Here is a 26,526-nt window from a genome sequence, read left to right as displayed (position 1 = left end):
CTGAGTGGTTAAATGGGGGAAAAGACCCATTAGAAGAGGACCACATCCACGGCTTCATTTTTGATGTGAGTTTTCAAAGCTATATTATCAATATCTGGCTAAACTGAAACCAGATATAGTATCTGGTGACTTCTGGTCACACTGTTGGTGACAGTGCCAGAAAGGTACAACTGACAATGAACACTCACTGATGTAGTGCAAACAAGTACAGTCAAATGAAATTTTTGAATAAATATTTATTTTAAAGGAGATTCAAGAAAGAAAATAAACCTTATTTTTATGTACCATTATGAAAATGCTACAATGTACTGAACACAATATAAGGGACGACTCCAAATGAAGCAAAAGGCCAGTATTCCCACTGCTGGTTCAGAAGACTTTACTTTCAAAAGCCATGACAGTAATGGTTTCTTGTAGGTCATTCCCTGGCTGACTGTGTCAGTGTCTTCCCTTCTTGTGCAGTGTTATATGAACTACAACTTTCACATTTCATTCCTAAAATGTGAAACGGCACTGTGGATCTGGAGCTGCAGTCATTGCATAGGATCTAAGTGAGTTAGGAGAAATTGGAAAGATATTAAAGAAATGAACACCAGCATTGTTCAAAAACACAATTTAGTATATAACCTGAATGGAAAGAGAAAATAGGATGTAACCACACCTTGTATTTTTACAATCATCATAGGTTACTTATAAAGCAAAATATTTTCAAATCAGTTTGTGGACAGCAAAAGCTATAAAGATTTCTGTGAAATGTTCCCTTAAAGGAGAAGGAAAGGTAAAAACTAAGTAAGCCATAATACAGCCATAAGCACTCACAGAAAAGCTGCACTGAGTCCTCCATCAAAAGAAACACAGGATTTCAGGTCTCCTTTTTTGTAAACATGTTCTTAGGGTAACTGACTTCCGCTCTCAGAAAAATACTTTATATTCCTGGGGCCAGAGTCTGCACAGCTCTCTTCTCTCCTGCTTGCCCCCTCCCATAAAACGTACTCCCCACTCCCGTAGGAATGTGTGATCTGAGCTATAAGGGCTAGACTGCAAGCAGAAAGCTATGCAGACCAAGATAAAATGGCAGCTGCTGTCTAAAACAAACAGAGAAAGCTTCTAGGGCTCCTTACTCAGGTATGGTAATGCTTTCTGCAGAATACAGTGTTCTAGGTGGCACTAATGTGGCAAATCTATTGGCAGTAAAATGCCAAAATTACTTTCCTTCTCCTATAAAAGCTGCACTGACCATGTATTATTATGAACTGATTCACAGACTAATAATAACAGATGCTGCATCACCTTTTCTACCAGATTTTGAAAATGGTCACATTTTAGTAGGTTAAGGACAAATAACCTTTTAAAGAATTGACTAAATATGGCAGACACCTTGGACATAATCTCCAACATATAAGGGGGTCATGTATGTCCACAAGTGCAGCTGCAGTCCCCACACTTTCCATGCAGTCAGTTGTGTGTAAAACTACTTTCATTAAGGGTGCTTGCATCAAAATGTGCTTGATGCCGCTCAGTCCTTCCTGTCTTCCATTCCATATTGAGGGCTGCTGCACCTATCGCCAGACCAGGTGGTAGCTCCAGGGTCTCCTCAGCACCTTGAGTCAATCATCAGAGTTTAGACTGAAAGAATAGGGCGTACACAGTACGCAGCAGGCACAATTGCATCGCCCATTAGTGGGCACTATAATGCTGGAATTGTAAGGTGATTGTGCTCAAAATTGCACTTTGCCAACTGCACTAGTAGGCATACATGCACCCTGTAGCCTAATTTTGGACAGGGTTAAGATGTACCAATGCATGTATTTGTGGGTGTGCAGACTGATTTTTTCAGTAAGAATAAGCACACAATGTAAACCCTACACTGGTTAGTCACATGCTCACACCCTTTTTAAATAGCTTTAAGGGAACATTTATCAAAGTGCCAAAAAAATTGATCTTAATATATATATATATGTCAAGAAAAATTCCCTTCACTAGTGAAAATATTTTAACAGTTTTGGTGAAAATGTAAAAAATCCTGTAAGGGAGGTGGGGAAATTCTTTGATATCAAAGCTGCAAAGTCATGAATAAAAAATATACACTTCTATACACTTTACCAAGCCTATTTTGTGCCATATACTATTTTTAGGCATATCTGGCATTATTTCTGGCATAATGAACTTCTAAGCGGTGCACCCACAGGTATATTAAATTTACAAACTAATAATGAAATTTATCAAAAGGGGAGAGCAAGTTTAAATGTGAGTAAAAAATACATAACACTTTTCTATATAGGCAGGCCCCTTAGATTTTGCTAAACACCTATTGCATAAACTACATTGCCATCCATATGTATTTATAATCTTATATATAAGGTGTCCAATGAAGCTAAACTAATCTCAGATAATATAAACGTGAAAAAACTGTTTATTAAAATACAAAACATATGGTTGATTAAAACAGCCAAGGAATATCATCCTCCATGAATAAATAGTGGAAAGAGTCTGTACAACAATGCAGCAAGTATGATCATGGCAAAGGGGGGCTAATAAAGAGCTCATAAATGCTCCATTAAAAATTTTAATTAATTCTTAAACTGAAGACATTCAGTTGACTCCTGATTTACAAAAATAGAAATGAAATAGTAATGTTCACTTTATCACCAATTTTGAATCCTAAAGTCCAGGATCAACAACAAAAATATAGTCATTTCCAGGAAGCTGATTCACAACAATTAATAACGATTAACCCAGGCTTTAGTTATTCTTCTCATTCCATACAGTAATAGCCAATATACTACTGGGAATATATGCTATCTATGTTATCAATATTTAAATATAGACTTGCACTATATGAGATTGATATGGCAACACTCACCTCAACGGTCATATTCTGATATTCAGAAGGCATTGGGGTCTGAGCTACTTCATCATCCAGCTGACGCCAGTACCTGGTCATATCCAGAGCAGACCGCATACACAAGGGACATCTGTACCCTCTATCATGAAAGGAGCAAAAAGGATTGAAATAATCCTGTGAATAAGGCTGCCCACCACTAAACTAAACTAAACTAAGGGGCACATTTACTAACCCACGAACAGGTCGAAATGAGTCCGATTGCGTTTTTTTCGTAATGATCGGTATTTTGCGATTTTTTCGTATTATTAGCGTTTTTTTCGGCGTCTTTACGAATTTTTCGTTACCAATACGATTTTTGCGTAAAAACGCGAGTTTTTCGTAGCCATTACGAAAGTTGCGTAAAATCTGGCGATTTTTCGTAGCGTTAAAACTTGCGCAAAAAGTTGCGCTTTTTTCGTAGCGTTAAAACTTACGCGAAACTTCGCACCTTTTAAGTTTTAACGCTACGAAAAAGGCGCAACTTTTCGCGTAAGTTTTAACGCTACGAAAAAATCGGGCGATTTTACGCAACTTTCGTAATGGCTACGAAAAACTCGCGTTTTTACACAAAAATCGTATTGGTAACGAAAAATTCGTAAAGACGCCGAAAAAATCGCAAAAAATACGAAAAAGTCGCAAAATTTCGTTTTCAAGTCGGAACTTTTCCAATTCGGGTCGGATTCGTGGGTTAGTAAATCAGCCCCTAAGTGTATTATATAGAAAAACAGGTAGATATGGGATAAGCATCACACATGACACAGGGATATAACCAAACAAGGCCAAACATTAAGACAGATAAAGTATTTCTAGCAGTCAGGAAACAGGCAGATTACAGAGGCCACGTGTTTCATATAAAATTGGAAATGACACATTTCTTAGATCTTTTATTGCTTCATTAATACTTGCTGCTACAGAAGGCCCATTAACTTTCATTGTTTATGTAAATCTGATCATATCCATCTGCATCAATGCAAGAAAGTCATTCTTTTGTATCCTGTTTAACAGGACTTTGTCTGTTTCTCTAGAAATTCAATTTGGCCAATCAGGCAGGTCAAATGAAGGGTAGCCATTAATCAAAGCGTAAGTCACTTGAAACGAACATATAAACCAGATTATAATAAATAAGTGGCATTGCTTTAATGAAGTGAAATACCTTTCTTCATTTTCCCTTTTTCTCAGTAATGGCAGCAAGGGCTGTAAATAAACTCTTGGCTTAGACTCTTCTGGGTTACTCGTTATTATATTACAGTATATTCCTAAATGCAATTAATTGCCCAAACTGATCATGTCCAGAATATGGTACTTACTGTTTTAGCATGTCCTCATAACACGTGCTGCAAGAAAACAAATGCATGGTGTCCATCACTTTATTCCTTTTCAAGTATCTTTAACAGAATATAGATTTTATATATATATATATATATATATATATATATATATATATATATATATATACACATACAGCTGTGACAGACTAGAATATATATACCAAAGGGAAGGTCAGCCCTTTGGTAGGAAGGTCAGGAAGGTTTTATAATAAAACTACTTTTTTTTTTATAAGTCCTGCGAGTCCTGGCCTTCCCTTTGGTACATATAGCAATTTTTGGACCTGCACCTAGTAGGCACCGGCATCTTTTTGGTAATATATATATTTTTTTTTTTTGCGGGGGGGTTGTTTCTTTTACACAGATATACACAATTCTTTGGATTTAGAGGAAACTGCCTCTGACTATAGCAGGAATAAGTAAACCTTTCCCTCATCTTATTCCATGTTAAAGTCAGGGGCTTGAAGTCCCTCTGTTTACCATGTTGGGCTGTGCACATTGTTTCTTAAAAGTAATGTCCTAGAATCAACCACTTAAACAACAAAAAAGGTGAGAGTCAAGTAATATTACTTTGCCGTCCTAAGAGGGGTGGAAGAATGGAACCTGCAAGTCAGGGCCAGACAATCATAGAGCCTTTAGCAATTTACTCATAGAAAAAAAATCATGATGTAAATCATGAACATCCTGATGACAATCCCTAGTGAACTGAAATGCACAGATGGAGTGTCAACTGAATAAAGAACTTTTTTATACAATTTTTTCCATGAGTGCATTAAGCTAAAGAATTGAATAAACTCAGGATTTACGATTTTTCTTTTTACATAAGCACAAATATGCTTTGATGTCATCAAGGAGGGTATTGTCTTTCTTTAAGTGTAACTTTTTTTTTTTTTGCCCTTTCCTATGCCCATACTCAACTAGAAGTTAGGTATAATGTATTTGATCAAAAAGTAACACTTGATGGATGTGTGCCTTCTTTCAACCTCAGCCTCTATGTACCCAGACTACACATTTTCTAGTTCTCCCGGAATTGTATTGTTTTGTAACTTTTATGCTAGAAATCTTTTAGCAGTTTCCATGCCCTTCTTCATGTCTTCTGATGCAGAATCCAAAACTTATGAGGCATGTCACACAGAGAGTTTACGGGAAGCAAGATAAAAAGGGATAGCAAGGCCTAAATTGTCAAAACATTAACTGAAGGAGAGAAAAGATTTTGCAATGATACTGAAATTAAACCACCAATATAAAATCTGCTCTTTAGTAGCATGATGAATGATGAGCATTCTGATATTCACTGACTGTTAATATATCCCTACTAATCTCTTTATACTGACCTGTAAAATATTGCACCTCACACATGATAAATGCAATACTAAACACATTTATAATATGTTATACAATAAATTAAGTACTGAGAAACCAGCAAGTTACTGATATGCAACACTAGGCCTTGAAGTTATAGATTTGTGTGGTTATTTATCAAGCAGATCTACAGCTCCCTCTGCAGGATACACAAAGTTTAATATATCCTCTTTACTCCTTAGGCCAAAATTAAATTGTAAGCTTTAATTACAATTACTTGAACAGGTATAGGACCCATTATCCAGAATGCTCAGGACCAACGGTATTTCAGATAAGGGGTCTTTCCGTAATTTGGATCTCCATACCTTAAGTCTACTAAAAAAATCAATAAAACATTAATTAAACCCAATAGGATTGTTTTGCATCCAATAAGGATTATTTATATCTTAGTTGGGATCAAGTACAAGGTACTGTTTTATTATTACAGAGAAAAAGAGAATCAGTTTTAAAATTCTGAATTATTTGATTAAAATGGAGTCTAAGGGAGACGGGCTTTCTGTAATTCAGAGCTTTCTGGATAACAGGTTTCCGGATAAGGGATCCCATACCTGTACAGGTATAGGACCCCTTATCTGGAAACCCATTATCCAGAAAGTTCCGAATTACAGAAAGGCCATATCCTATAGACTGTATCATAAACAAATAATTCTTATTTTTAAAATTATTCTCTATAATAATAATAATAATAAAAAAGTACATTGTACTTAATCCCAACCTAGATATAGTTAATCCTTATTAAAGACAAAACAATCCTAATGGGTTTATTTAAAATTTATATGATTTTTAGTAGACTTAAGGTGTGGAGATCTAAAAAACGGAAAAACCCCTTTTATCCGGTAAAAACCCCAAATCGCGAGCATTCTGTATAACAGGTCTCTGTTAGGGTTATAACGATTTTTAGGACCCCGGGCTCTCTGGTTGGTACACTGTCACGTGATACGGATCCGGGAACTTGCACAGAGAGACACAGACAAGTAGTGAATCCCAGACCTTCTTAGAATTGTGCATACATATGTTAACCCTTCAGTCTCTACCTGTAGTAGAGATCAATTTGCAGCTAACAGAGTCGCTTTCCATTGTCAGTATTGAAAGTACTCACAAGTCATTCTGACTTTTTGATTATCATTCAAAGATATACACCAGTATATTTTCTGTCAGCAATTGTGGTTAAAATGAATAATGTGGCTCTGCAACTGTAGGAAATAATGGAGGATTTGTTTCCCAATACAAGCAGCAATGATCAAAACACCTCTATTGACACAGCCCCTTAGAATTACAGGGGCATAAGTTACTGCTAACTAAAACTGTGTATCTTTTTAAAAATGGTTCTTCTGTCACTTATGGGACAAACACCCTGGAAAATTATCAACAGAGTTTCTGCCCCAGATAAAATCTATTTGCATATTAGTCCCTGCTCCAGTCTATATCGTGCCATACACATTTAATTATTGTAGAACCAAGCTTATCCTGAAATGATTGTTTAAAAGCATGATTTGTCCATCAACTTAAAGGACAAGGAAAGGCAAAGTCACTTGGGGGTGCCAAAATGTTAGGCACCCCCAAGTGACTTTAATCGCTTACCTTGTACCCCGGGCTGGTGCCCCTGTTAGGAGAAAACAGCACCAGCCCGGGGTACCTGTACCGCAGCGCTTCCTCCTTCCGCCTTCATTTTGGAAGGACTAAACGACGAGCGCATGCGCAGTAGAGTGAAAAGCCGACTTCTGTGTTGAATTTCGGCTTTTTCACTCTACAGACAGGAAGGAGGAAGCGCTGCAGCTACCCCGGGCTGGTGCTGTTTTCTCCGTACAGGGGCACCAGCCCAGGGTAAAAGGTAAGCGATTAAAGTCACTTGGGGGTGCCTAACATTTTGGCACCCCCAAGTGACTTTGCCTTTCCTTCTCCTTTAAACAACCATTTCAAGCCATATCGTCTAGTTGAAGCTAGGAAAACTGTGGGCAGTTACGTGCTTGGCCATGCAAACAATTAGACAATGCAAACATTTCATTGTAAGACGAAAATTTTCAAACCTGCCGATCAATTTTCTGACCGATGTCAGATGAAAAATCGATAGATTTCAGATCGTTTGGTGCCAACTGACCTTACAATAACTTGACGGATATGTTGGATCACACTAAAAAAGTTTTTTAGAGAGATAAAAATCATAATGTGTATGGCCACCTTAAGGTTTCTACCACTTCCATTCAATAAAATGGGAAGTAATTTAGTGGTGTTTGTATAACAGATTTTTTTTTTAAAATAGGTTCACAAAATTCTAATGACTCTAATACAGCCTATTAATCTATTACTTTGTCTGGGTGAGCAGTGATATGCAACGCTTTACATAAATAAATAAAGTTTCACCTGTGAAGAAGATGGCCACAAGGTAGGACACGTGCACCTACACGAGAGGTATGTATGTCCTGTAACAAAAAAATGCATAACAATAACAAAGTGAATTAATAACTACTAATTATAAACTATTTTGTTTAATAGAAAACCTGCATATAGCTCATGGCTAGTAACAGTGAGTTGCCATTTTAGAAAACAGTTTATGGCCATTGGCCTTACCAGCCATTTTTTTATTTACAAAGATAAGCAGAGGTGTCTCGGGAATAATTAATTCATGTAGAGAAGAGAAATCGTACACAATAAAGACTACTTAGCTTAAGTTTGCTTTACTAGCAAAGCAAATATATTATACTAGCAGTCTGCAAAACCAATTAGCTATCCTTTGTGCTGCTAAATAGTTGTGGAACGCTATGGTATAGTGTTTCATTGGTCAGACAGCAGGCATGTTATTTTGGGGTAAAAAGATGTAGACTGGAGCTCAGCACCTATGCTGCTGGAATGATGCAAACTGATTGGTTAGATGGGCAAGTGTGTAATTTTGGAGCAAAAAGAAAGCAGATTGAAAACTTCTAGGTACATGTTTTGTCCTTTGCCAGAAAGCTCTTTTTTAGTACTTTTATGATACTGTGGAATGGCGCAGTCTTATCAGGAGGGAGACATATGATTCTGGAGGTAAATGGATGACATCTCAAAGCACCTTTAAAATCCCTATACAAGAATACAAGTGTTTTATGACAGCGTGGTGCTTTGTAGCCCTGTAAAGATATGAAGGTGCACACTCTGATTTGAAGATTAAGAGGTATTCAATGTTGCAGCAATCTGGCAACAGATTGAAGCGTAGCATCCTTGTATACCGCTAGGTATATGTTTTGTCATTTGCTACAATAGGCTGCAGAGTTGATTTACAATACTAAGGAATAGCGCAATCTGTCTGAACAGATGAACAGGCATGGAATTTAGGCAGATTGATGGCATGCTAAAGCTCAGCAGCTAGTTTTATTGCATTTGTTCTTACCCTAAGGAATGCTGAAATCTGTGTGATCAGATATAATGGAGGGCAGTTGTGGGAGGGTGACTGTGATTCCGTCATTGGCCTTTTCGTAAACGAGGCAGTTTTGTTCCATTTCATATAGAAATAAATTATTTGTAATAACGTGAAAACACATGAGACCCCTGGGCCCAGGGATATTCAAGGCCACAGCATGCAGGGGCCTTATGTTCGTTGGAAAGAACTTCTTGACATCCTTGTGGTTGGGAGGATTATCGCTGAAAGGTTTTTTCACTTGGTAATACTATGTTAGAACACAAAAAGAACACCAAAACCTATGTTCTTTCTAATACACAAGATTATAAGTGCATATGTATTTAAAGTGAGATTTCAATGAAAAATATATTCCTTTGGGCTATATTTTACTGCAACTAAAGCGTTCTTATTATTTAACCTGACAGGATCTTATAACATAAGATTTACAGTCTCTTGCATAAATACATTATACAATTCACTTGACTGGATACCAGTTTAAGGAACATGTAGGTTGAACACAAGTCCATAAATTTTTTTAAAGAAACTGTATGGAATACTAACCTATTAAGAACTGGATTAATAGGTGCAAAATCAGGCAGACTCTTCTAATTGGAGAGGTTTCCTGTACTAAACTGCCTTCCTTCCAGCGATCTTTGAATCCTAATATAGTCAACAATTGTATACTTAAAAATAAGTATGTAAACAGCAGAAGTAATGTGGAGCACTTTTTGAATATCAAAACATGGACATCTGTACCCACATTTTAAATAGATTATCTTGGTTGGGATTGCCACCTTGAATTTCAAGATGAACAAGGGTCCTATTCACAGAATGGGAATCGAATAGGGATTATTAATGCATCTAGAAATGGACCACATTTTGTCAAGTCATTTACTGGATATTAAAAAAAATAAAGAAAATCCAGCTAAATAAATCTGTATATCTTACCTCTAAGCATATTGGACAGTCTTGCCGTGATACATTTTCTATACACTAGGAAAAAAATAGATAAATTAACAAAATAAAAACTTTTTCATTTTTATAAAACTATGTTAAACACTAAACTGGTCGTATTAGTTTGAACAAGTTAGCACAAGTTAAACAAGCTGGGGTTCAACAGTGGGAGTCATGAGACATTAAAACGAGGGGAGGGGGGAGCTGACCACAGTTTTTGGTCAGAATGGGAGTCTAAATGCAAAGCACAAAGCTGACTGTTAAAATGTTCACTGGCTGCAAGCCTATTCAAGCCTCCCTATTATTTTCCACCACCCCCCCCTGCCCCGCCCCCATGGCCAGTTAGGAGATCCCTATATGGCTCTGGGCACTGAGTGTCACCTTTGTGTACAGTTATACCTACAAATGAAAAAGGTGCGCTTACATCCCACAGAACATATATGATTGCCCCACTGCACATTTGTTAGGGCTAAAGAAAATGAAAAACAGGCACTTCTGCTTGGTAATAGCTCCAGGGGAAATCTGGGCAAGGGACTTTATGAATAAACTACAGTTACTACCAGCTAGCATAACAATTAAAGTATGAAGTCTGTTACTTTTCTTCAAAGCAAGAGATCTCACAAAGACAAATGTTTCAATGAGGGCAGTGTGATTTCAAAGATGAAAAATATGTACTACTAATTTATGACTGACAAACATCTGGTGCAGCAATTCTTCTATATTTTTTGTTAAAAAGACTGACAAATAATAATGAGAAGTCTATTGCCTGCCTATTTAACCAAATTATTTTACAAAATTCTATAAAACAGAGGCAAAGTATACTAAACTAAACTGCCCATGTAAAAAAGGTCATGGAAATTTACCTTATGGTTTCCTCTGAGGCTCAGTGGTAAACATAAATTACATTTCGTACAATGTTCAAACTCCTCTTTAGGACCAATCCTAAGAAAAAAAATAAAACAGATTTCCTAAGAGAAGCCTATCATGGCAGCATTTGATAGATCAACATGACATGCCATAATGCTGCACTCACTACCTGTCCATGTAAACTATGGAATGCTGGGAACTAAAATAAAGAACATACAACTAGTTCCACAAAGTAGATTAATAACCTTCCTTTCCAACCATTATAATTCTAGACCATACTATTTAAGTTTGGGACTTTTTTAGCACTATAAGGCTACTGTCACACATTCAATTTATCCACCCTCTGCTCCACATATGTAATGACTGACAATATTGTTATCTGCCTCTCAATGTGCAGATTTTGACCAGAAAAAGCATCATGAGCACACTAAAGGTGGCCACACATGTGGCGATTTTTGATCGGTCGCACTAAAGATTGTTCCAATCGTCCACTAAGGTTCAGGGCTGAAACGGCAGATATGGAGGTAGAAACAATAGGATTTCTACCTCCTTCGGCCGATTCAGCTCTGAAGGCAGATTTTGCTCAGGCACCTTCTATGGCGTTGATCAAAATCTTTTAACTCACCCGATCAGCGAGTCGACCGATATCAGCAGCCTCCTGCGATATTGGTCGCCTCGCCGACTTGCCATACACGCATCGAATATCGCACGAAACGAGGTTTCGTACGATATTATCCGTGCGTGTATGGCCAGCTTAATAGGCAGTTTACAGTCCTGTCAAAGCCCACACATTTATAGCAGAGGGTGCTGAATTGCTGTTTTTTCCCACTGGCATTTTTACAATGGTGGTGAGAGCACCATATGCAACAGTAGCCTTAATCTGTTGATATTAAACATACTCACAAACATGGGACAAGTTGCCACCCTTTATCAGACCATAAACGGCCACATGAAGAAGCACCCTATGTAAAGTTACAGTATGTATGGAGTTACGACACATATGTTGTCATAAAAGAGACACTACTCTTCAACTGCTACAAACATAGCAACTATTGTAATGAATCACAGACTAAATTTTTTTGTGCTAGGCTTCAGCTTACCTGCATATACCGCATCCATCACAATGATACTGCTTCTTGTCCTTATCAAATAGATGGCATATATTGCAGTAATAATCACCAAATACCGCATGGCATTGCTCACATGTTTGCTGAGCCTACAACATAAATAAACAAGAAATTCAGACATACTGGGGTTTTATCTTTTTTTCTTAAATGTAGTCACATGTCTTATGCTGTTGAGCTTTTACACCTTAGAATTCCTTGCCATGCAAACAATGTAGCTTCAATGTTATCATATTGTCAACAAGATGGTTAACAGAATTCAGTCAACTGACCTTTTTGTTGGACATGAACCAACAGATTTATTTAAACAGATTGACTTTGGGAAAAAAAAAGCAACTTTGATCTGATCTTTAATATGTATTAAGCACAAGTCATCAGACTCTGAACAAAAACCCCAAGAATAAAAGTTACCTTTTGTACAAATTTACATTTCATGCACTGAACTTGTGTGACATTAAAGCGGTCCATCTTGTGCGATTCTTTGCTGTCATGGCATAGGCGGCAGGTATAAAACTTTCCACAGCAAGGGGCCTGAAAGATAAAATGCTGTATTTATAAAGTACTAAAGCAATTCATTTGACCAGTGTCCCCAACAAGGTGCATCAGCAGATTAGGACAAGGAAAGTCATCTATACTTGCAGAACCCCCCTCTAAAAACGTGCAATCCACATTCCCCAATCTTGCTCCTTTTGTCTGTGAAATATAGTAGAGCTACAGGCATCATGTCAGGCCATTTGAAATCTCTTCTACAGCTTTCTGGCGGTGATCACACACGATGGGCATTCACATTTACAACTAGGACCAGCAACAAAGTCGTACAATATGGAATATATTTAGTTGAACAAAGAGAGCTCCTATATGTTAGAGAAACCATGTTATTCCTTAGTTCCTCACCAAGTGGCAAAGAAAATAAATCTTTAGGCTGTTGCCAGACGTGGCGTACGGCTGATATTTCCGGCAAGTGGAAAAACACTTGGCGAAAATACAGCCCTACGCCTGCTACTTGTGCCTGCACCTGAATGAATGCGATACGCTCGCGTGCAGGCACATGTAGCCGATAAACGCATGAAAACACAAGATAATGCAAAGTCTCGCATTTTCATGTGTATATCGGCTACATGTGCCTGCACCCGAGCGTATCTCATTCATTCGGGTGCAGGCACAAGTAGCAGGCGTAGGGCTGTATTTTCCCAAGCGTTTTTCCGCTTGCCGAAAATAACAGCCCTACGCCACGTCTGGCATCAGCCTTAAGCCATAACCATTTGTTAAAAAACACACATACACAACAGACTACTCGTATTTTTAGGTGTGAGTTCCTATTCACGCTGAAAGCATGAAATAAAGTATCAATCCTGGAGTGGATTATTAATTCTCTTTAGACATAGGGTTGGTAGACAGCTCGGAAATATAAACACTATTTCCAGCACATGTGCTGATTATAGTGGCATTACATAAATAATCTGAAGAAAGGAAAGCTTTGCATGGCATTCTATGGTAAGGGTATCTGGGCTGCTTACTATACAGTGTGCGTGTGTTAGGTGGGGGTCATTCAATCCCACAGATACGTCATATTGTATCAGAAATTGGGGGATACAAAGAAATGTTACAAAAATCCACAATTGTTTTTAAGTAGGATGCAAAATTTTTATTGCTTTTATATAGCTGGCATACACGCTAAATCGCAGCTCCAAGCATTTGGCCGTCTACTTGCAACACATTTCACATTATCCATGACTCGAATAGATCGAGCCACGATCACTACTAGACAGGTAGATGCTAGCAACTACAACTCCCGACATCGCTTCGCATACACTTCCTTTAAAACAGCTGATGGGACTTGTAGTTTGAGTGACGAGCTGTGACACACCAACTTACGATCTGATCTCTCACAAACTCATACGCCCCGCCCCAATTCCCCATACTGCCCGCACCGTTTAGTTCCCAGATCCCTACCCCCTGGCTCCCGAATTCCCTCACCCTTAGTTGGCAGCCCCGACTGTAATGCTCGCAGCCTCCCGTCACCTCCATGTCCTCAGAGGGACAGCCCGAAGCCATAAGTGTGAGCGTAGGAAGCGGAAGCTAGGGGGAGGAGCTAGGGGTGGGGACAGTGCCGTACAGTACGGCTCATACGCAATAACGCGCGCTATTTGTATTTCAGTTTTGTTCATCTCTGACATGATATCGGGGAGTTCGAATACTCGTACTTATTCTGCCTAATCGTTTAGAGAAGGCGCAGAAATGTCCTATTAAATGGACCAGTCACTGTGTCATACCGCAGACAATCCCTGCCTTAAGCTGGCCATACACGTGGCGATCCGACGATGTTTCGTACGACCATCCATCGGTCGCACGAAACATCGTCAGATCCGCCACACACCATTCAGGGCTGAATCGGCAGGTAAGGAGGTAGAAACAATAGGATTTCTACCTCCTTCTGCCGATTCAGCTCTGAAGGGAGAATTTTGGTCAGGCGCCTTCTATGGCGCCCGATCAAAATTTTCTAACTTGGCCGATCGGCGAGCCGACCGATTTCAGCAGCTTCCTGCGATATCGGTCGGCTCGCTGACATGCCATACACGCACCGATTATCGTACGAAACGAGGTTTCGTACGATAATATCGGTGCGTGTATGGCCACCTTTACAGATATGGCTGTCACATTCTCTATAGCTCCTGCCCCGTCTGAAACTACCCTCTTCATAGACGTAGCATGGTTTTTGTGTTTGGGGAAGCTATGTATAAATAATTCTAGAAGGATGATAGCATTTTTCTGAGAATCATTTTTACATTTCTTTTTAATGTATTATACACACCAAGAATAAATGCAATGTCAGATTAATCAATAAAAAAACCAGAACACGTCAGGGTAATTGCAGTACCAGCCCATGATTTTTACTATATCTTCATATATGCTGTATATTTATTGCTGTAAATATAGAGCACCACCCTCATGACAAACTGCTTACATACTTGAAACCTGTAGCCAGAGTAAAAGAAATTGTGAAGGGCAACAATAACTGCCTTTACATTCTGCTGATTCTCACACACACAACTTCACATACAAAATACATTGGCCACGCGCTGGGTTTAGAGGCTCAGACTCCACTGAGCTGTCTCAAATATAAAGCAACACACTTACCAGCAATACAATACCAAGGGGCAGATTTACTAAGACACAAACGCTCTGAGCGTATTTTCGCTGCTTGCGTGACTTTTTCGACGCCCGTGCAACTTTTTCGTATGCTTGCGCGACTTTTTCATACGGTTGTGCGAAAAAATCAGAAAGTTTTCCCAGTGTTTACAATTGTTCAGTACGAAAATTTTGTGACTTTCGGATCGCCAATACAATATTATCGTGACTAATACGATTTTATTTTACTACCCTAAGGTATATACTGTATTTTTACAGTATATACCTTAGGGTACCTTAGTATTATTTTTACACAGTTTTAAAAAATCCCTTGTGATATGCCATCTGCCTGTACACGTGACTTTTAAAGAAATTAGCTATGGTAGACAGGAACACAGAGGATCGGAAGCATAGAGACGTTTTCCTTTGCACACTGTGCTTTTGAGTAGTCTTCCAAAACTAGGGAATGACATAATCTGACTAGTTAGATGGGCGTGGTAATTTTGGAGTAAAGGATAGCAGGTAGAAGTTTAGAAAATCCCTTGTGATATGCCATCTGCCTGCACACATAATTTTTGAGAGAAATTATTTATGGTAGACAGGAAAGCAGAGGATCGGGAGCATAGAGACTACGTCTTCTGGCAAAAACACAGGTTTATTTGGGCCGATTCTTTCCAACTTAAATATCACCAGAAACAGTTCATCAGCATTACAGCAGAACTTGTTCAAAACTTGTCCCCTCTCTGGGCTCTCACCCTTCAGGGTAACTTCCACATTCTGGAACTTTTTGGGGGTTTCTCACCATCTCCAGTTTCACACACGTACGGTGACTCTCACACCTGTGAACACTCAGGCTACTCACTCAGCCCTGCTGGCACGTCCCTCCAGCCTCTGGAACACTCTCTTGACAAACAGTGAAATAGACCAATCAAGCCACAGATGTAGGAAGGACTGGGGAGAGAAAGACACTGCAGAAATGAAGACTGATATGAAAGTTCTGCAGACTGTAAACTTTACCTAAGAACCTGACTAGCTCAGTATATTTGCTGCAGATTTCATCCAACTCTGACAGATACTATATTATATACTGCATCTTGCTGCATACGTATAATGTGCTGGTTCTGTAAATACAGACTGCACCTCACAGTATATAATGTGCTGGTTTTGTAAATACAGACTGCATCTCACTTTATATAATGTGCTGGTTTTGTAAATACAGACTGCATCTCATTGTATATAATGTGCTGGTTTTGTAAATACAGACTGCATCTCACTTTATATAATGTGCTGGTTTTGTAAATACAGACTGCATCCCACTGTATATAATGTGCAGGTTTTGTAAATACAGACTGCATCTCACTGTATATAATATGCTGGTTTTGTAAATACAGACTTCATCTCACTGCATATAATGAGCTGGTTTTATAAATACAGACTGCATCTCACTGCTGGTTTTGACAATACAGACTGCATTTCTCTGTGTGCCTGGGATGTCAGTGCCCACTGCTGTCCTCGCTATAAAACTAACTAAAATACATTTAAGCTAACCGATCACAAACACAAAATGGACAAAGAACCCCTCACAGAAATGCATGTATGAATACCTTTACATTCAAAGCATTTTGGGGTGAAAAAAGAACTCCCACCTGCACTTTTGTACAGTATCCCTGGAAGTCAGTGGGAACCGCAAGAGATAATTGAGGGGTTCATTTTTTCCACTAGCAGCGAATGCACTAAAGTCTCACATTAGCTTTAGGTCAGTCTATGTATGGCCCATCTTTAGCCTCCCCAAACAAAAAATTCACCCTATGATGAGCATGGTCCATTGGTTTTGTTGCATTCAGTGATACAGTTTCCCAATGCATACAAAACGCCCAAATAGACAAAGTTTCTCTTTCTTTATACATAAGATTATCAGATCGGTGTTAGAAATTACATTTTAGTACATGCTTGATGGGGCCTGTGTAAGCTTCCTTGGCATTACCTTAATGTTATCATAAGTAATGCTGTTCTTTTAGAGCACGATGGCTTCAATGTCTGGGCAATGTCATTGGTACATTACAAGTAATGTAAAACTACATGGAATATCACTCATGGAAAATCTTGTATCCAAAATATAGTCACACTTCACAAAGGGGTCACTCACACTGGGGAATGTAGTATGAAAAAACAACCCGACTTTATATACTGCCTGCTGAATTGCTGCATTGTGGATACCACCTTGAAGAGAGTGCTGTCTGTATTAAGCAGTGCTCTATACAAGAGGGAGGGTAGGGGAGGCATGTAGGCATCCTGCTCTTCCACCCCTATCTGCCCCGCTTATTTTGGGCATCCTTTCGGATGTCCAAGCTAGGTAGTGGTAGAGGGTGCCTGATGGCAAGCAGTAAAGACAGGGCTGGCCTTCACCCCTTAACGCTGCACGGTGTAGCCATAACCCCACATAGAAGTGCTGCTTAGTGAACATTGGCTGTTTTCTTTTACTGCACATTATTTTCATTTCAATGGTTATTTTATAGTCCTACGTTACAAAGAATTTGTTATTGAGAAGTGTGTTTATTGTGCTTTATTCATAATTACACACAATTGCTTTTTATAAAGGATAAAGCATTCTCAGACAGTGTTACATCATTATGTCTTACAGTATTCGAAACAAAACATTATCCATACCACCTACTATTAGCCAAAGACATAAAGCCTAAAGGTGTTTATAAGCAGATCTAATGTAATGTTGATATCTTGTGCAACCACATATTATCTTGGCTACATGGACACATTCTCATTGGCTACATGAAGGGAGAACCACATTTTAAGATTCTTCTGACGATTACTTACTATCTAAGTCCTTGTCAAGATTGTAAGAGGAAGACTACTGAGCATTCTGGAAGAGTAATCATACATTAATGGCAAAGGTAATGTTATTTAAACTGAAAATGCAGGCTCCTAGGGAGTTGAATTTAGAGTATCTAGGTAATTGTAAGGTAAAATCATTACAGTTTCCTTTTGTCCAATATATGTTTATATGTTTCTCTTTAGGTACATCATTTCTAGGTCAGTCCTCTATATATTGCTAGCAAGTGAAAGGAGTTTGTTGTACTGTATTTAGGCAGACAGGATGATGCTTTTATTTTGTTCATACAGGTTCCACAGAAATATATGGTCATGTTTTTGCTGCTTTGTCTGTTACGAGCAAGCCTTGGTTTCCCAGTAAGCAAATCATTTAAAGTTTAATTAAACTTAAGAGCAAGATTTTAATTGGCAACACAAATAATGTAAAATGTAAATATACATACACTTAATTATTAACAGATGACATTATCATAAAAATGTATCTTTCTGCTCATCCCACTCTATTTTTCAGATGCTGCATTTAATGCAAATGTTCAACTTACTTGGGAGAGTCCCTGAACAATCTCAGGTTTGTTATGTCTTCTGTTTTAGATTTCTAAATTCCTATGTAATTAGCATTTAATTATATTGTACCACAGTGTTATACAGGGTTGTCTGGGCCAGCGGGACTCCATGCTCATCTGCTGCTCCCCCGCTCCCCTCCCCGTATCACATCAAAGTATAAGGTATGCGTGGGGGAGGGGCTAGCCTTGGGTGAGCTGCAAGTTGGTTGCCCCTGAGGGGTTGTGGGGGCCCCTGGGATAGCAGCCCTGGTGAGCCTCACACACCCCAATCCAACCCTGGAGTTATGAATATGAATAGGTTCTCACACTTTAGACCTACAGGGCCAAAAAAAAAAATCATGGGGGGTCACAGAACATTTAGAGCAGTATGAGGGTGAAATGCTTATGTGAGCTTCTCTATACTCCTGGATGTACAGGAGACCCTGATCAAATATTGAACAACATAGGAAGTTTGAACATAAAGGGATGGTTCACTTTTACACTAACTATTAGTATGTATAAGCAACTTTTCAATCGGTCCACCTTATTTGTTAGAGTTTTTGAATTATTGTGAGGCTACAGTTTTATTGTTACTGTTACTTTCTGTGACTTTCTGTGACTATTCATACAACAGTCTCTCAGCCAAACCACTTCCAAGGTAACTTGGACCCTAGCAACCAAGTAACTGCTGAAACTCCAAACTGGAAAGCTTCTAAACTGAAAATGAAATAAATAAAAAAACTACAAATAATTAAAAATAAGGACCAACTGTGAATTGTCTCATAATATTTCTCTCTAAATCATACTAACGCAAAGGTGAACAGCTCCTTTAAAAAGTCTAAAAATCACTGTTTCTCTGAGAGGATATTTACTAACATAAACTTATATAATTAGATGTAGGTGGCTTAATATTCTTCTACGCTAATACATAGTCACTGGGTACGCTAAAACATTATTCACATGCTTATCCTTTGCTGCATAAGATAAGTAATGAATATAACCTTTTTACTGTGTAATTGTCTTTACTTTGTAAAGCACTGCAGGGGACAGTAATAAACAATAATGATAATAATAATGATAATACTAATGCTTTCCTACTTGCACATTTTTTTTAAAAAATAGAGGATTCCCCACTTATTTGTGGCTCCATCTCAGCTTGTTCAGCTTCATGGAACTCAGCTAAGATACATGCACCCCTTCCAGGTAAAACAATATACTTTTTTTCCCTTCGTGTTTTTTGTAGTAGTGAAGGCAGATACAGTATTTTTTTAGTTTACTCTGATACGGTGAGAACAACTAATTACCCCATATGTAATAAAAGGCACTGTTTGCCCAGTAGCAGTAACTTATAGCAACCAGTAAGATGTTTGCTTTTAAACAGGTGACCAATAAATTCTACCTGCTGATTGGTTGCTATGGGATACTGCACCTGGGCAAACTTGCCTTTTATTACATAACCCCCTTAGATTTTTTTTGTTCAGTGATTGTCAAATTGTAAGAGGCTTTGAGTTTTTCATGAGAAAAATTCTGAGCTAAAGTATTGGATTCCAACTGTGTGGGTTATAATTTTTTTTTCACCTTCCTTATAACTTTTGGTATGAGGTTATAAGAAAGGTGAATTCTGAAAAAATATCAGTACATTTTGAAGATCTCTTCCTTTTTTTTATTTCTAGAGAACCTTTAAAATTCAATACATAATTTGACCTAAAAAATAAACATATAAACAGGGTCATAGGACATAGGCTCTTAACATTGAACACCATTCTGTATCTTACATAGGAAAATAACCAAGGAATTCATGTACTGCATATATATTTTGATTTTATTTACTTACATTGACTTTTTAATATGTATTTCTTGTTACTTTACTGTTAGATGTCCCCAATCATGTTTGCACAGCTAAGACAGCAGGTAAGAGGGTATCTTAAATAACTAAGAAACAAAATATGTTCAGAGTTCCTTAACAGACCTTGCTCTATTGCTGCACATCATATTTTGCCTGGGGGTCCTCTAGGTCTTAAGGGCCTGCAAAGCCCATGAGCCGACATCAAGTGATGTGTCAGGTATTTTAGTACAGAGAGCCCTGCATCTCTTTGGGAAAGTCTTACATCTGGTTAGGAAGAGGGTAGGCTAAATTAATCCTGTATACAAACAATATTGTTATGGAACAATAAGACATGGAAATGCATTATTCCAAGGCTCACACCTTAATTGCACATCCTGCAAAAACCCACCTTTCTTTTTCCACACAATGTCCTTGTTCAGTCTGTCAACTGTAGTTTAGCTTAATCCATAATGATTTTCTCCATTTTACAGTGGAGAAAGCAAACATTTTATTACTATGTTGTAAAACAATATTTTATCTGAATTGTTATAAACTTGTATTTCTCTTTTGTGCCATTGCCAACACAGGCTTTGTCAGGTTCTGATTCAGAGGAAAATGTAAGTAGTTAAAGTTATAGGCCAAATGTAAAGTTCTGCAAGTTTTTCTCATAGAATAATCATTTGCATTAACTGCATAACAAATAAGTGTTGCAAGCAACAGAAACACAGCTTGTATGTCAAATTTGGTTTGCAGTTCTCACCTCTTTATGTATCTTAACCAGTAAATTACATTTTACATTCATTAGAAAGAAATAAGTAAATACAAGATGGCTTTCTCTAGCATAATAATATAATAAATAAAAATATAAATATAATCATCATGCAATATCACATACCTTACTGTATAAATAATAAATAAATATAATTTACTATGTCAGCAGAAATAATACATATGTGTATGCAGACCCTATAGGGCTAAAACAAAATATAGTATACAGAACCATTAAAATCTATTTACCTTTTTACTATTTCCTATCTATTCTGGTAGTCCAATTTTAAAATATGATCTGGTCCCTAGCATCAATGATCCCAGCAACCAGAAAACACTTTCATATTTAATATCTAGTTGTCATAAGTCTATTGGTGGTTATTACTGGTGGCACTCAGCAATAAATATTCCTAATTCTTTCTTAGGTCTTGCCTGGAGTCATCATGATCCCTCTCAGTGCAGGACTGGATGAGAATATAGCCACCGTACATCAAGCTGGAGTCATTATTGATAATAGTATATTACAGGAACAACCAGTGCTCAATCCTGCAGGCCAACATGGAGTAAGCACAGCTATTCAGAATAAGATTCTACCAGAACTACCATGGGTTATACCAACTCAGGCTGCTCAAAATGATGTATCAGTTACTGGAATTATAAAAGGAAGTTATACAGACCCTTTGCCAACCAATACACCTGACATTGACCTGAATGCACCAGAACCCACTATGTCTATGGGAAGGGACAATGACTTGACTGTGAATGCACATACAATGGGGGAGGAAAATTGGATTTTATGCAATTCTTATGTGCCAGACCTTTGTGAATTGCACAATATTGTAAGAGGGGATGGTTATATACCTATAAAGACACCAGTTTATTTTAAAAATGGACAAATTCAAGGCAATAGAAACACAGAATCTTATTGAATTACATATCTTTGTCTGATGTTTTGATTGTCTGTAGATTTGTTTAGAGTTGCAGTGATAAATAGTGAAAAGTTATTCCTGTAAATATTTTTTGCAGATTGTCCCTCCAAAACATAAAAGTTTTATGATCTGCTTTCCATACTGATATCCCTGAGATTTGTACATTTATATGGCCGTGTATGTTATTTTGAATGATTCCTTCATAATATGTTTGTATGGGTATATAATATCATTTGTACTGCACCAAATCCTGGTTTTGTCCAGTCTTTTGGGTTTCAGCTTGCACAGATCCCCAGGGTGATACATGGAAGGAAAGCACATAACATCTGTATATTCACTTTATTACACTAAACCTATGGATAGTATCACCTATCAGCCTAAGATTCTGACATATGCTCCTAAGGAAACCCCTCTGACTATATAATATAAGGCTTACAAACATTAGTCCCATTATTTTAAAGTGTGGGTGTGCCTGACCCTGCAGTTTCATTTTTCATTGTATTCCAGCTGCGGCCAGATGCCTGCTAGCAAATAAACTAATTTATAATAACAAACATATAAACAATAATGGTTCAATAGCTCTATCTTGATTTTATCCTGACATGCAACCTTTAAGTGTTGCTTAAATAAAATATATTTCAGCAATTTAATGTATGTCATAAAATTAAAAAAAAAATAATATACTGGTAATTAGGTCCTATGTTATGAGAGTCACTTTCACACTTATGAAAAAAAATGAAATTAAAGTGTAGACATGAGGAGGTAGTCAGTTTTTTTAATCACCAATCAAGTTTTCAGGGCAACATTGCTACAGTGACTGTCACTGGCTTCTATCCCTTAGCTCTTGCAAGAACTATGGTTAGTTTATTGTGGCATGGAGGAGATAGCAGGGACCACCAAAGATGGTACATTCTGCCTGGCTCTCTACTGAAAATATTGTCTGGAGGGCTTGCATAATCTATGGGAGAGCACATGGCAAAATCATATCTGGTGCTGCCAGGCAGCAGAGGTAGGAACGTACAGGTTGGTGGAGATAAAACTAAGTGGAAGTCCCACAAATATTTTTCTTGCAGTGGATCTTTTTTAATGAATTCAACCAGGGACAGAACTAGGGGTAGACAGAAGAGGCCCCTGCCCAGGGAGCAGTGCCAGGAGGCACCAGGTAGGTATCTCTCCTGCCTACACCTAGGGGCACATTTACTAATCCACAAATCCGAATCACGAATGGGAAAAAATCGGATTGGAAACGAAAATTTCTGAAGATCGCAAATATCACGAAAATGCTTACGAAAAAATCGTATTAGTCACGCTAATATCGTATTGGCGATCCGAAAGTCACGAAATTTTCGTACCGAACAATTGTAAACAGCGGTAAAACCTTTCCAATTTTTTTGTGCAAACGTCCGAAAAAGTTGCGCGATGTACAAAAAAGTCGTGCGGACGCCCGAAAAAATCGGCGAAAATACGCTCGGAGCGTTCGTGCTTTTGTAAATGTGCCCCCTAGTCTGGGCTTGCTTGTACCTGTGTGCTGCTAGTTCCTATGTGCTGGCTAGAGTGCCTGGCTGGCTGGGCCCAACTATGAATTCCACTGCAAAGAACTAGCAAATCCTCAAATAACAGCAGATACTCTGGATAAGAGAATACCCCAACGTTTCGGCTCAAACGCCTTTGTCAAGGAGAGTATCTTCCTTCATATCTTTTTTTCAGTTTTTTCACTGGGGGTATGTATTGAATTGTTTATTGATGGATATTATGTTGTTTAAATGCAATATTATTGCTGCATAATGATTTGATAAATAAAAATGTCTTTTTAACTATAATACCTCCCTGGGAAAGTTTTTTTCTGGTGTGCAGGGTTTATTTGGGGATTTGCTGGTATGTATAATCCTCTTATGGGGGGATTGTTGAAACCCTAGCACCTGGATACTTTATATATATTTGTATATATATTTTTTATGTTTCTAAAGGGCAAGAATATCTTAGCCAGGAGTGCCCTCCACTATTATAAATTCCACTGCAAAGAACCACACAAGGAAACACAGCCATCGTACTCATTGTGCCACAGGCAAGTGCCAAGCACAGGTGGAACATGACTTAATGCATCCCAGAGGCACCCACCTAGGGTATTGCATTTATTGCCTTAAAAAAGCTCTTTCGGAGTCCCACATGAGCAGTGTCAGACTGGCCTGCAGGAACCTTAACTTTTCCTGGGGGGCCATGACCCAAGTGGGGCCCAGCAGTGAAAAAGTTAGCAAATAGCAAAGAGCAGGAGAATCCAGAGAGGCTGTTAATTGTATAGAGCTAGTACTCAGAAAGCACAATGTAAATGAAAGAGCCATATAATTTGGGCTGTAAACAGCACTGGGACAGAGATGTTTTGCCTACTATCCTGTGCAGTCTGTCTGTGTCCACTGTATTGCTCTGTGCTCTTGTACAGCAATAATGCAACAGTTATAATGGTATGTTGGGACTGTGGAATGGGTAGACCTATTGACTACCCATACTTTGTGTTCCTTGTCTCCTTGGCCTGGCTCTGTGGCTAATAATAAAGAAGAACACACAGACTGCTCTGTAATATACTGTATTAGTTGGCAAATAATCAGCAGTTACCCCCAAATTTTTATAGTGTACAATGCTCATTTCTGGACACCTGTGGCTAAACAATGGCCAGACTGAAACAATGTTCTTACTTGAACTCAGAGGGGTTAATTAGCATTTTAGTAATTATATCTGAGTACTGAAAATAAGAGCTGCTGGAATTAGGAACAATCATTTCTTGCAATAAGCTACTGTATTTGCTGAATTGCATTTTTAACTATGCTAGCTGGCTCTGAGCTGCTTCCTGGTTGGTTCTTAAATCTCTGGCATTCAGCAAGCACATGCATATCCCAACTTGTTTCATTTAACATCAGCATCCCCTGAAAATCAGAAAAATTCAATAGGCATTGTGCAAAGCACCAAGGAATGCTCCACTGCAAATAGTTTTTGAATTGTGCACATTGCCTTCACATAAGTAAATGACCCCTTCTTAGAAAAATTTTAAAAAGTAATTGTGGAACAAAGAACAAAGAGGAGAGCAGTAATTAATGCTCAAAAGGGAAATTATTTAATCATTTTAGAATATAATTATACAAAGGGCAAAAATACCCACAATACACCCCAGTCTATGGGTGTATAATATTGCACACAAAAAGAAGAAAGTGTGGGTTCTCCAGAAAAATAAAAAACAAAAAGTAAGATTAAATGCTGATTTATTAGGAAAAGGAAAAGCCTAAAGAGTTATTGGGGCACTTATTCATAGGCTAGCTTGCCTAGTGTCCTCTTGTCTCTGAGCCATAGTTGTAGAAATTCTCCAAGGTGCAGCCCTTATGGAATTTACACAGATGATGGTTGCATAAATGAGCCTGATATAACTTCAGCAGCTCCTGTTTATGCAGTAAAATAATAAACACCCACTGGACAGCATCTATAATAGAAGCTTAGTGAGTTGCTGACTAACACCGTCTTCTTCATTATAATTACTTCTGAGACTTCTATGTAATGAAAACACGTGCAAGTGATGAAATTGTCCAAGTATCTAAATTAACATGACTGAAAATAAATCCTTTTACACAAGTGTAATATTTAGGGAAAAGTAAATTGGTTCCTAAAAAAATACTAATGAGTTTGTTTAAAAAGATTGGCTGGCGGACAATATAGACATGTTTGGCCAATTTAAGTCTGAAAAGTAGTGATGAGTGAATCTGTCCCATTTTGATGTGCGGAAAAATTTGATAAACTTTGAAAAGATTTGTGAAACTGCAAAACATTTGCAAAGCTCGAAAAATGACGCATTTCAAAAAAATTGTTGCGCATCACAAAAATACACGGGCACATAAAAAAAGTTGCTACAAGTTTTTCCTAGCCAAATTTTTGTGCCCGTTTTTTGAAACAATTTGCCAATGGCAAAATGTGGAAATTTGCCGTGAATCCATGCCTGGCGAAAAAAATCACTGCTGAAAAGTTAAAACTCATAGGTAGAAACTAAAGCTAAACAGATTTTTTACTGCTGACACTGTGGCCCTAGCAAATAAAATAGACTGGTGGGATCATTTAAGAAACAAATGTAATTTTTTTTATACTCAACTCGCAATAAAGTGTTCTTGTAATAGCAGGTGCCAGCTAAGTAGTGTCTGCTGCAACTTGCAAAGTGTAGTTTGGCTGGCGTCACTTATGGTGAAGAAGTGCACACAGTACCAACAACACCAGAACTAGCCAATTTGTTTGGTGGAAGTTAATGACATCTATGGTCAGGTCCCGACTGCCAGGTCCCGTGCTATGGTGCTAATTGTTGCAAGGCACTTGTTATTGCTATGAGCATGTATCTGTACAAGTTCCTTATAAATGGCATCAACATGCCCTCACATCTGAACAGCGCCGGATTTGTAATCCGGCGGCCACTGTCCGTCGCCCCCCACCCCCCGCATGACTGGTGCTTTACACTCGCAAACGGACCAGTGAGGGAGAGGTCCCCATTGCTCCGTATGCTAGAAAAAGTTTGACATTTTGGTGCAGCGGGGCGGCATGCCGCCCCCCAAATTTGTGCCGCCCTAGGCCC

General features: G+C 38.2%; 2 protein-coding genes across 3 annotated transcripts; one reads left to right on the top strand and one right to left on the bottom strand.

Annotated features, from left to right (window-relative positions):
• Nucleotides 1-216: 216 nt before the first annotated feature.
• rchy1 (ring finger and CHY zinc finger domain containing 1) lies at nucleotides 217-13,979 on the bottom strand. Of its 2 annotated transcripts, XM_012961462.3 has the most exons (10): nucleotides 13,867-13,979; nucleotides 12,301-12,420; nucleotides 11,866-11,981; nucleotides 10,762-10,840; nucleotides 9,893-9,937; nucleotides 7,933-7,991; nucleotides 7,670-7,702; nucleotides 4,192-4,218; nucleotides 2,864-2,984; nucleotides 217-547 (listed from the first exon to the last, which is right to left on the bottom strand). In XM_012961462.3, exons 1-10 carry the CDS (start codon nucleotides 13,942-13,944, stop codon nucleotides 419-421), a joined length of 807 nt encoding a protein of 268 aa, XP_012816916.1. In that variant the 5' UTR covers nucleotides 13,945-13,979; the 3' UTR covers nucleotides 217-418.
• A 4,192-nt stretch (nucleotides 13,980-18,171) lies between these two features.
• On the top strand, nucleotides 18,172-21,929 carry LOC105946460 (uncharacterized). The gene is made up of 6 exons (NM_001310108.1): nucleotides 18,172-18,222; nucleotides 18,377-18,433; nucleotides 19,530-19,610; nucleotides 20,283-20,318; nucleotides 20,820-20,849; nucleotides 21,426-21,929. The coding sequence occupies exons 1-6, from the start codon at nucleotides 18,172-18,174 to the stop codon at nucleotides 21,927-21,929; spliced, it is 759 nt and encodes a 252-aa protein (NP_001297037.1).
• Nucleotides 21,930-26,526: the final 4,597 nt, after the last annotated feature.

Source organism: Xenopus tropicalis, chromosome 1 (genome assembly GCF_000004195.4).
Source record: "Xenopus tropicalis strain Nigerian chromosome 1, UCB_Xtro_10.0, whole genome shotgun sequence".
Lineage (NCBI taxonomy): Eukaryota > Metazoa > Chordata > Amphibia > Anura > Pipidae > Xenopus > Xenopus tropicalis.
Note: the sequence above shows the minus strand (reverse complement) of the source record. Positions and strands in the feature narration are given on the sequence as shown.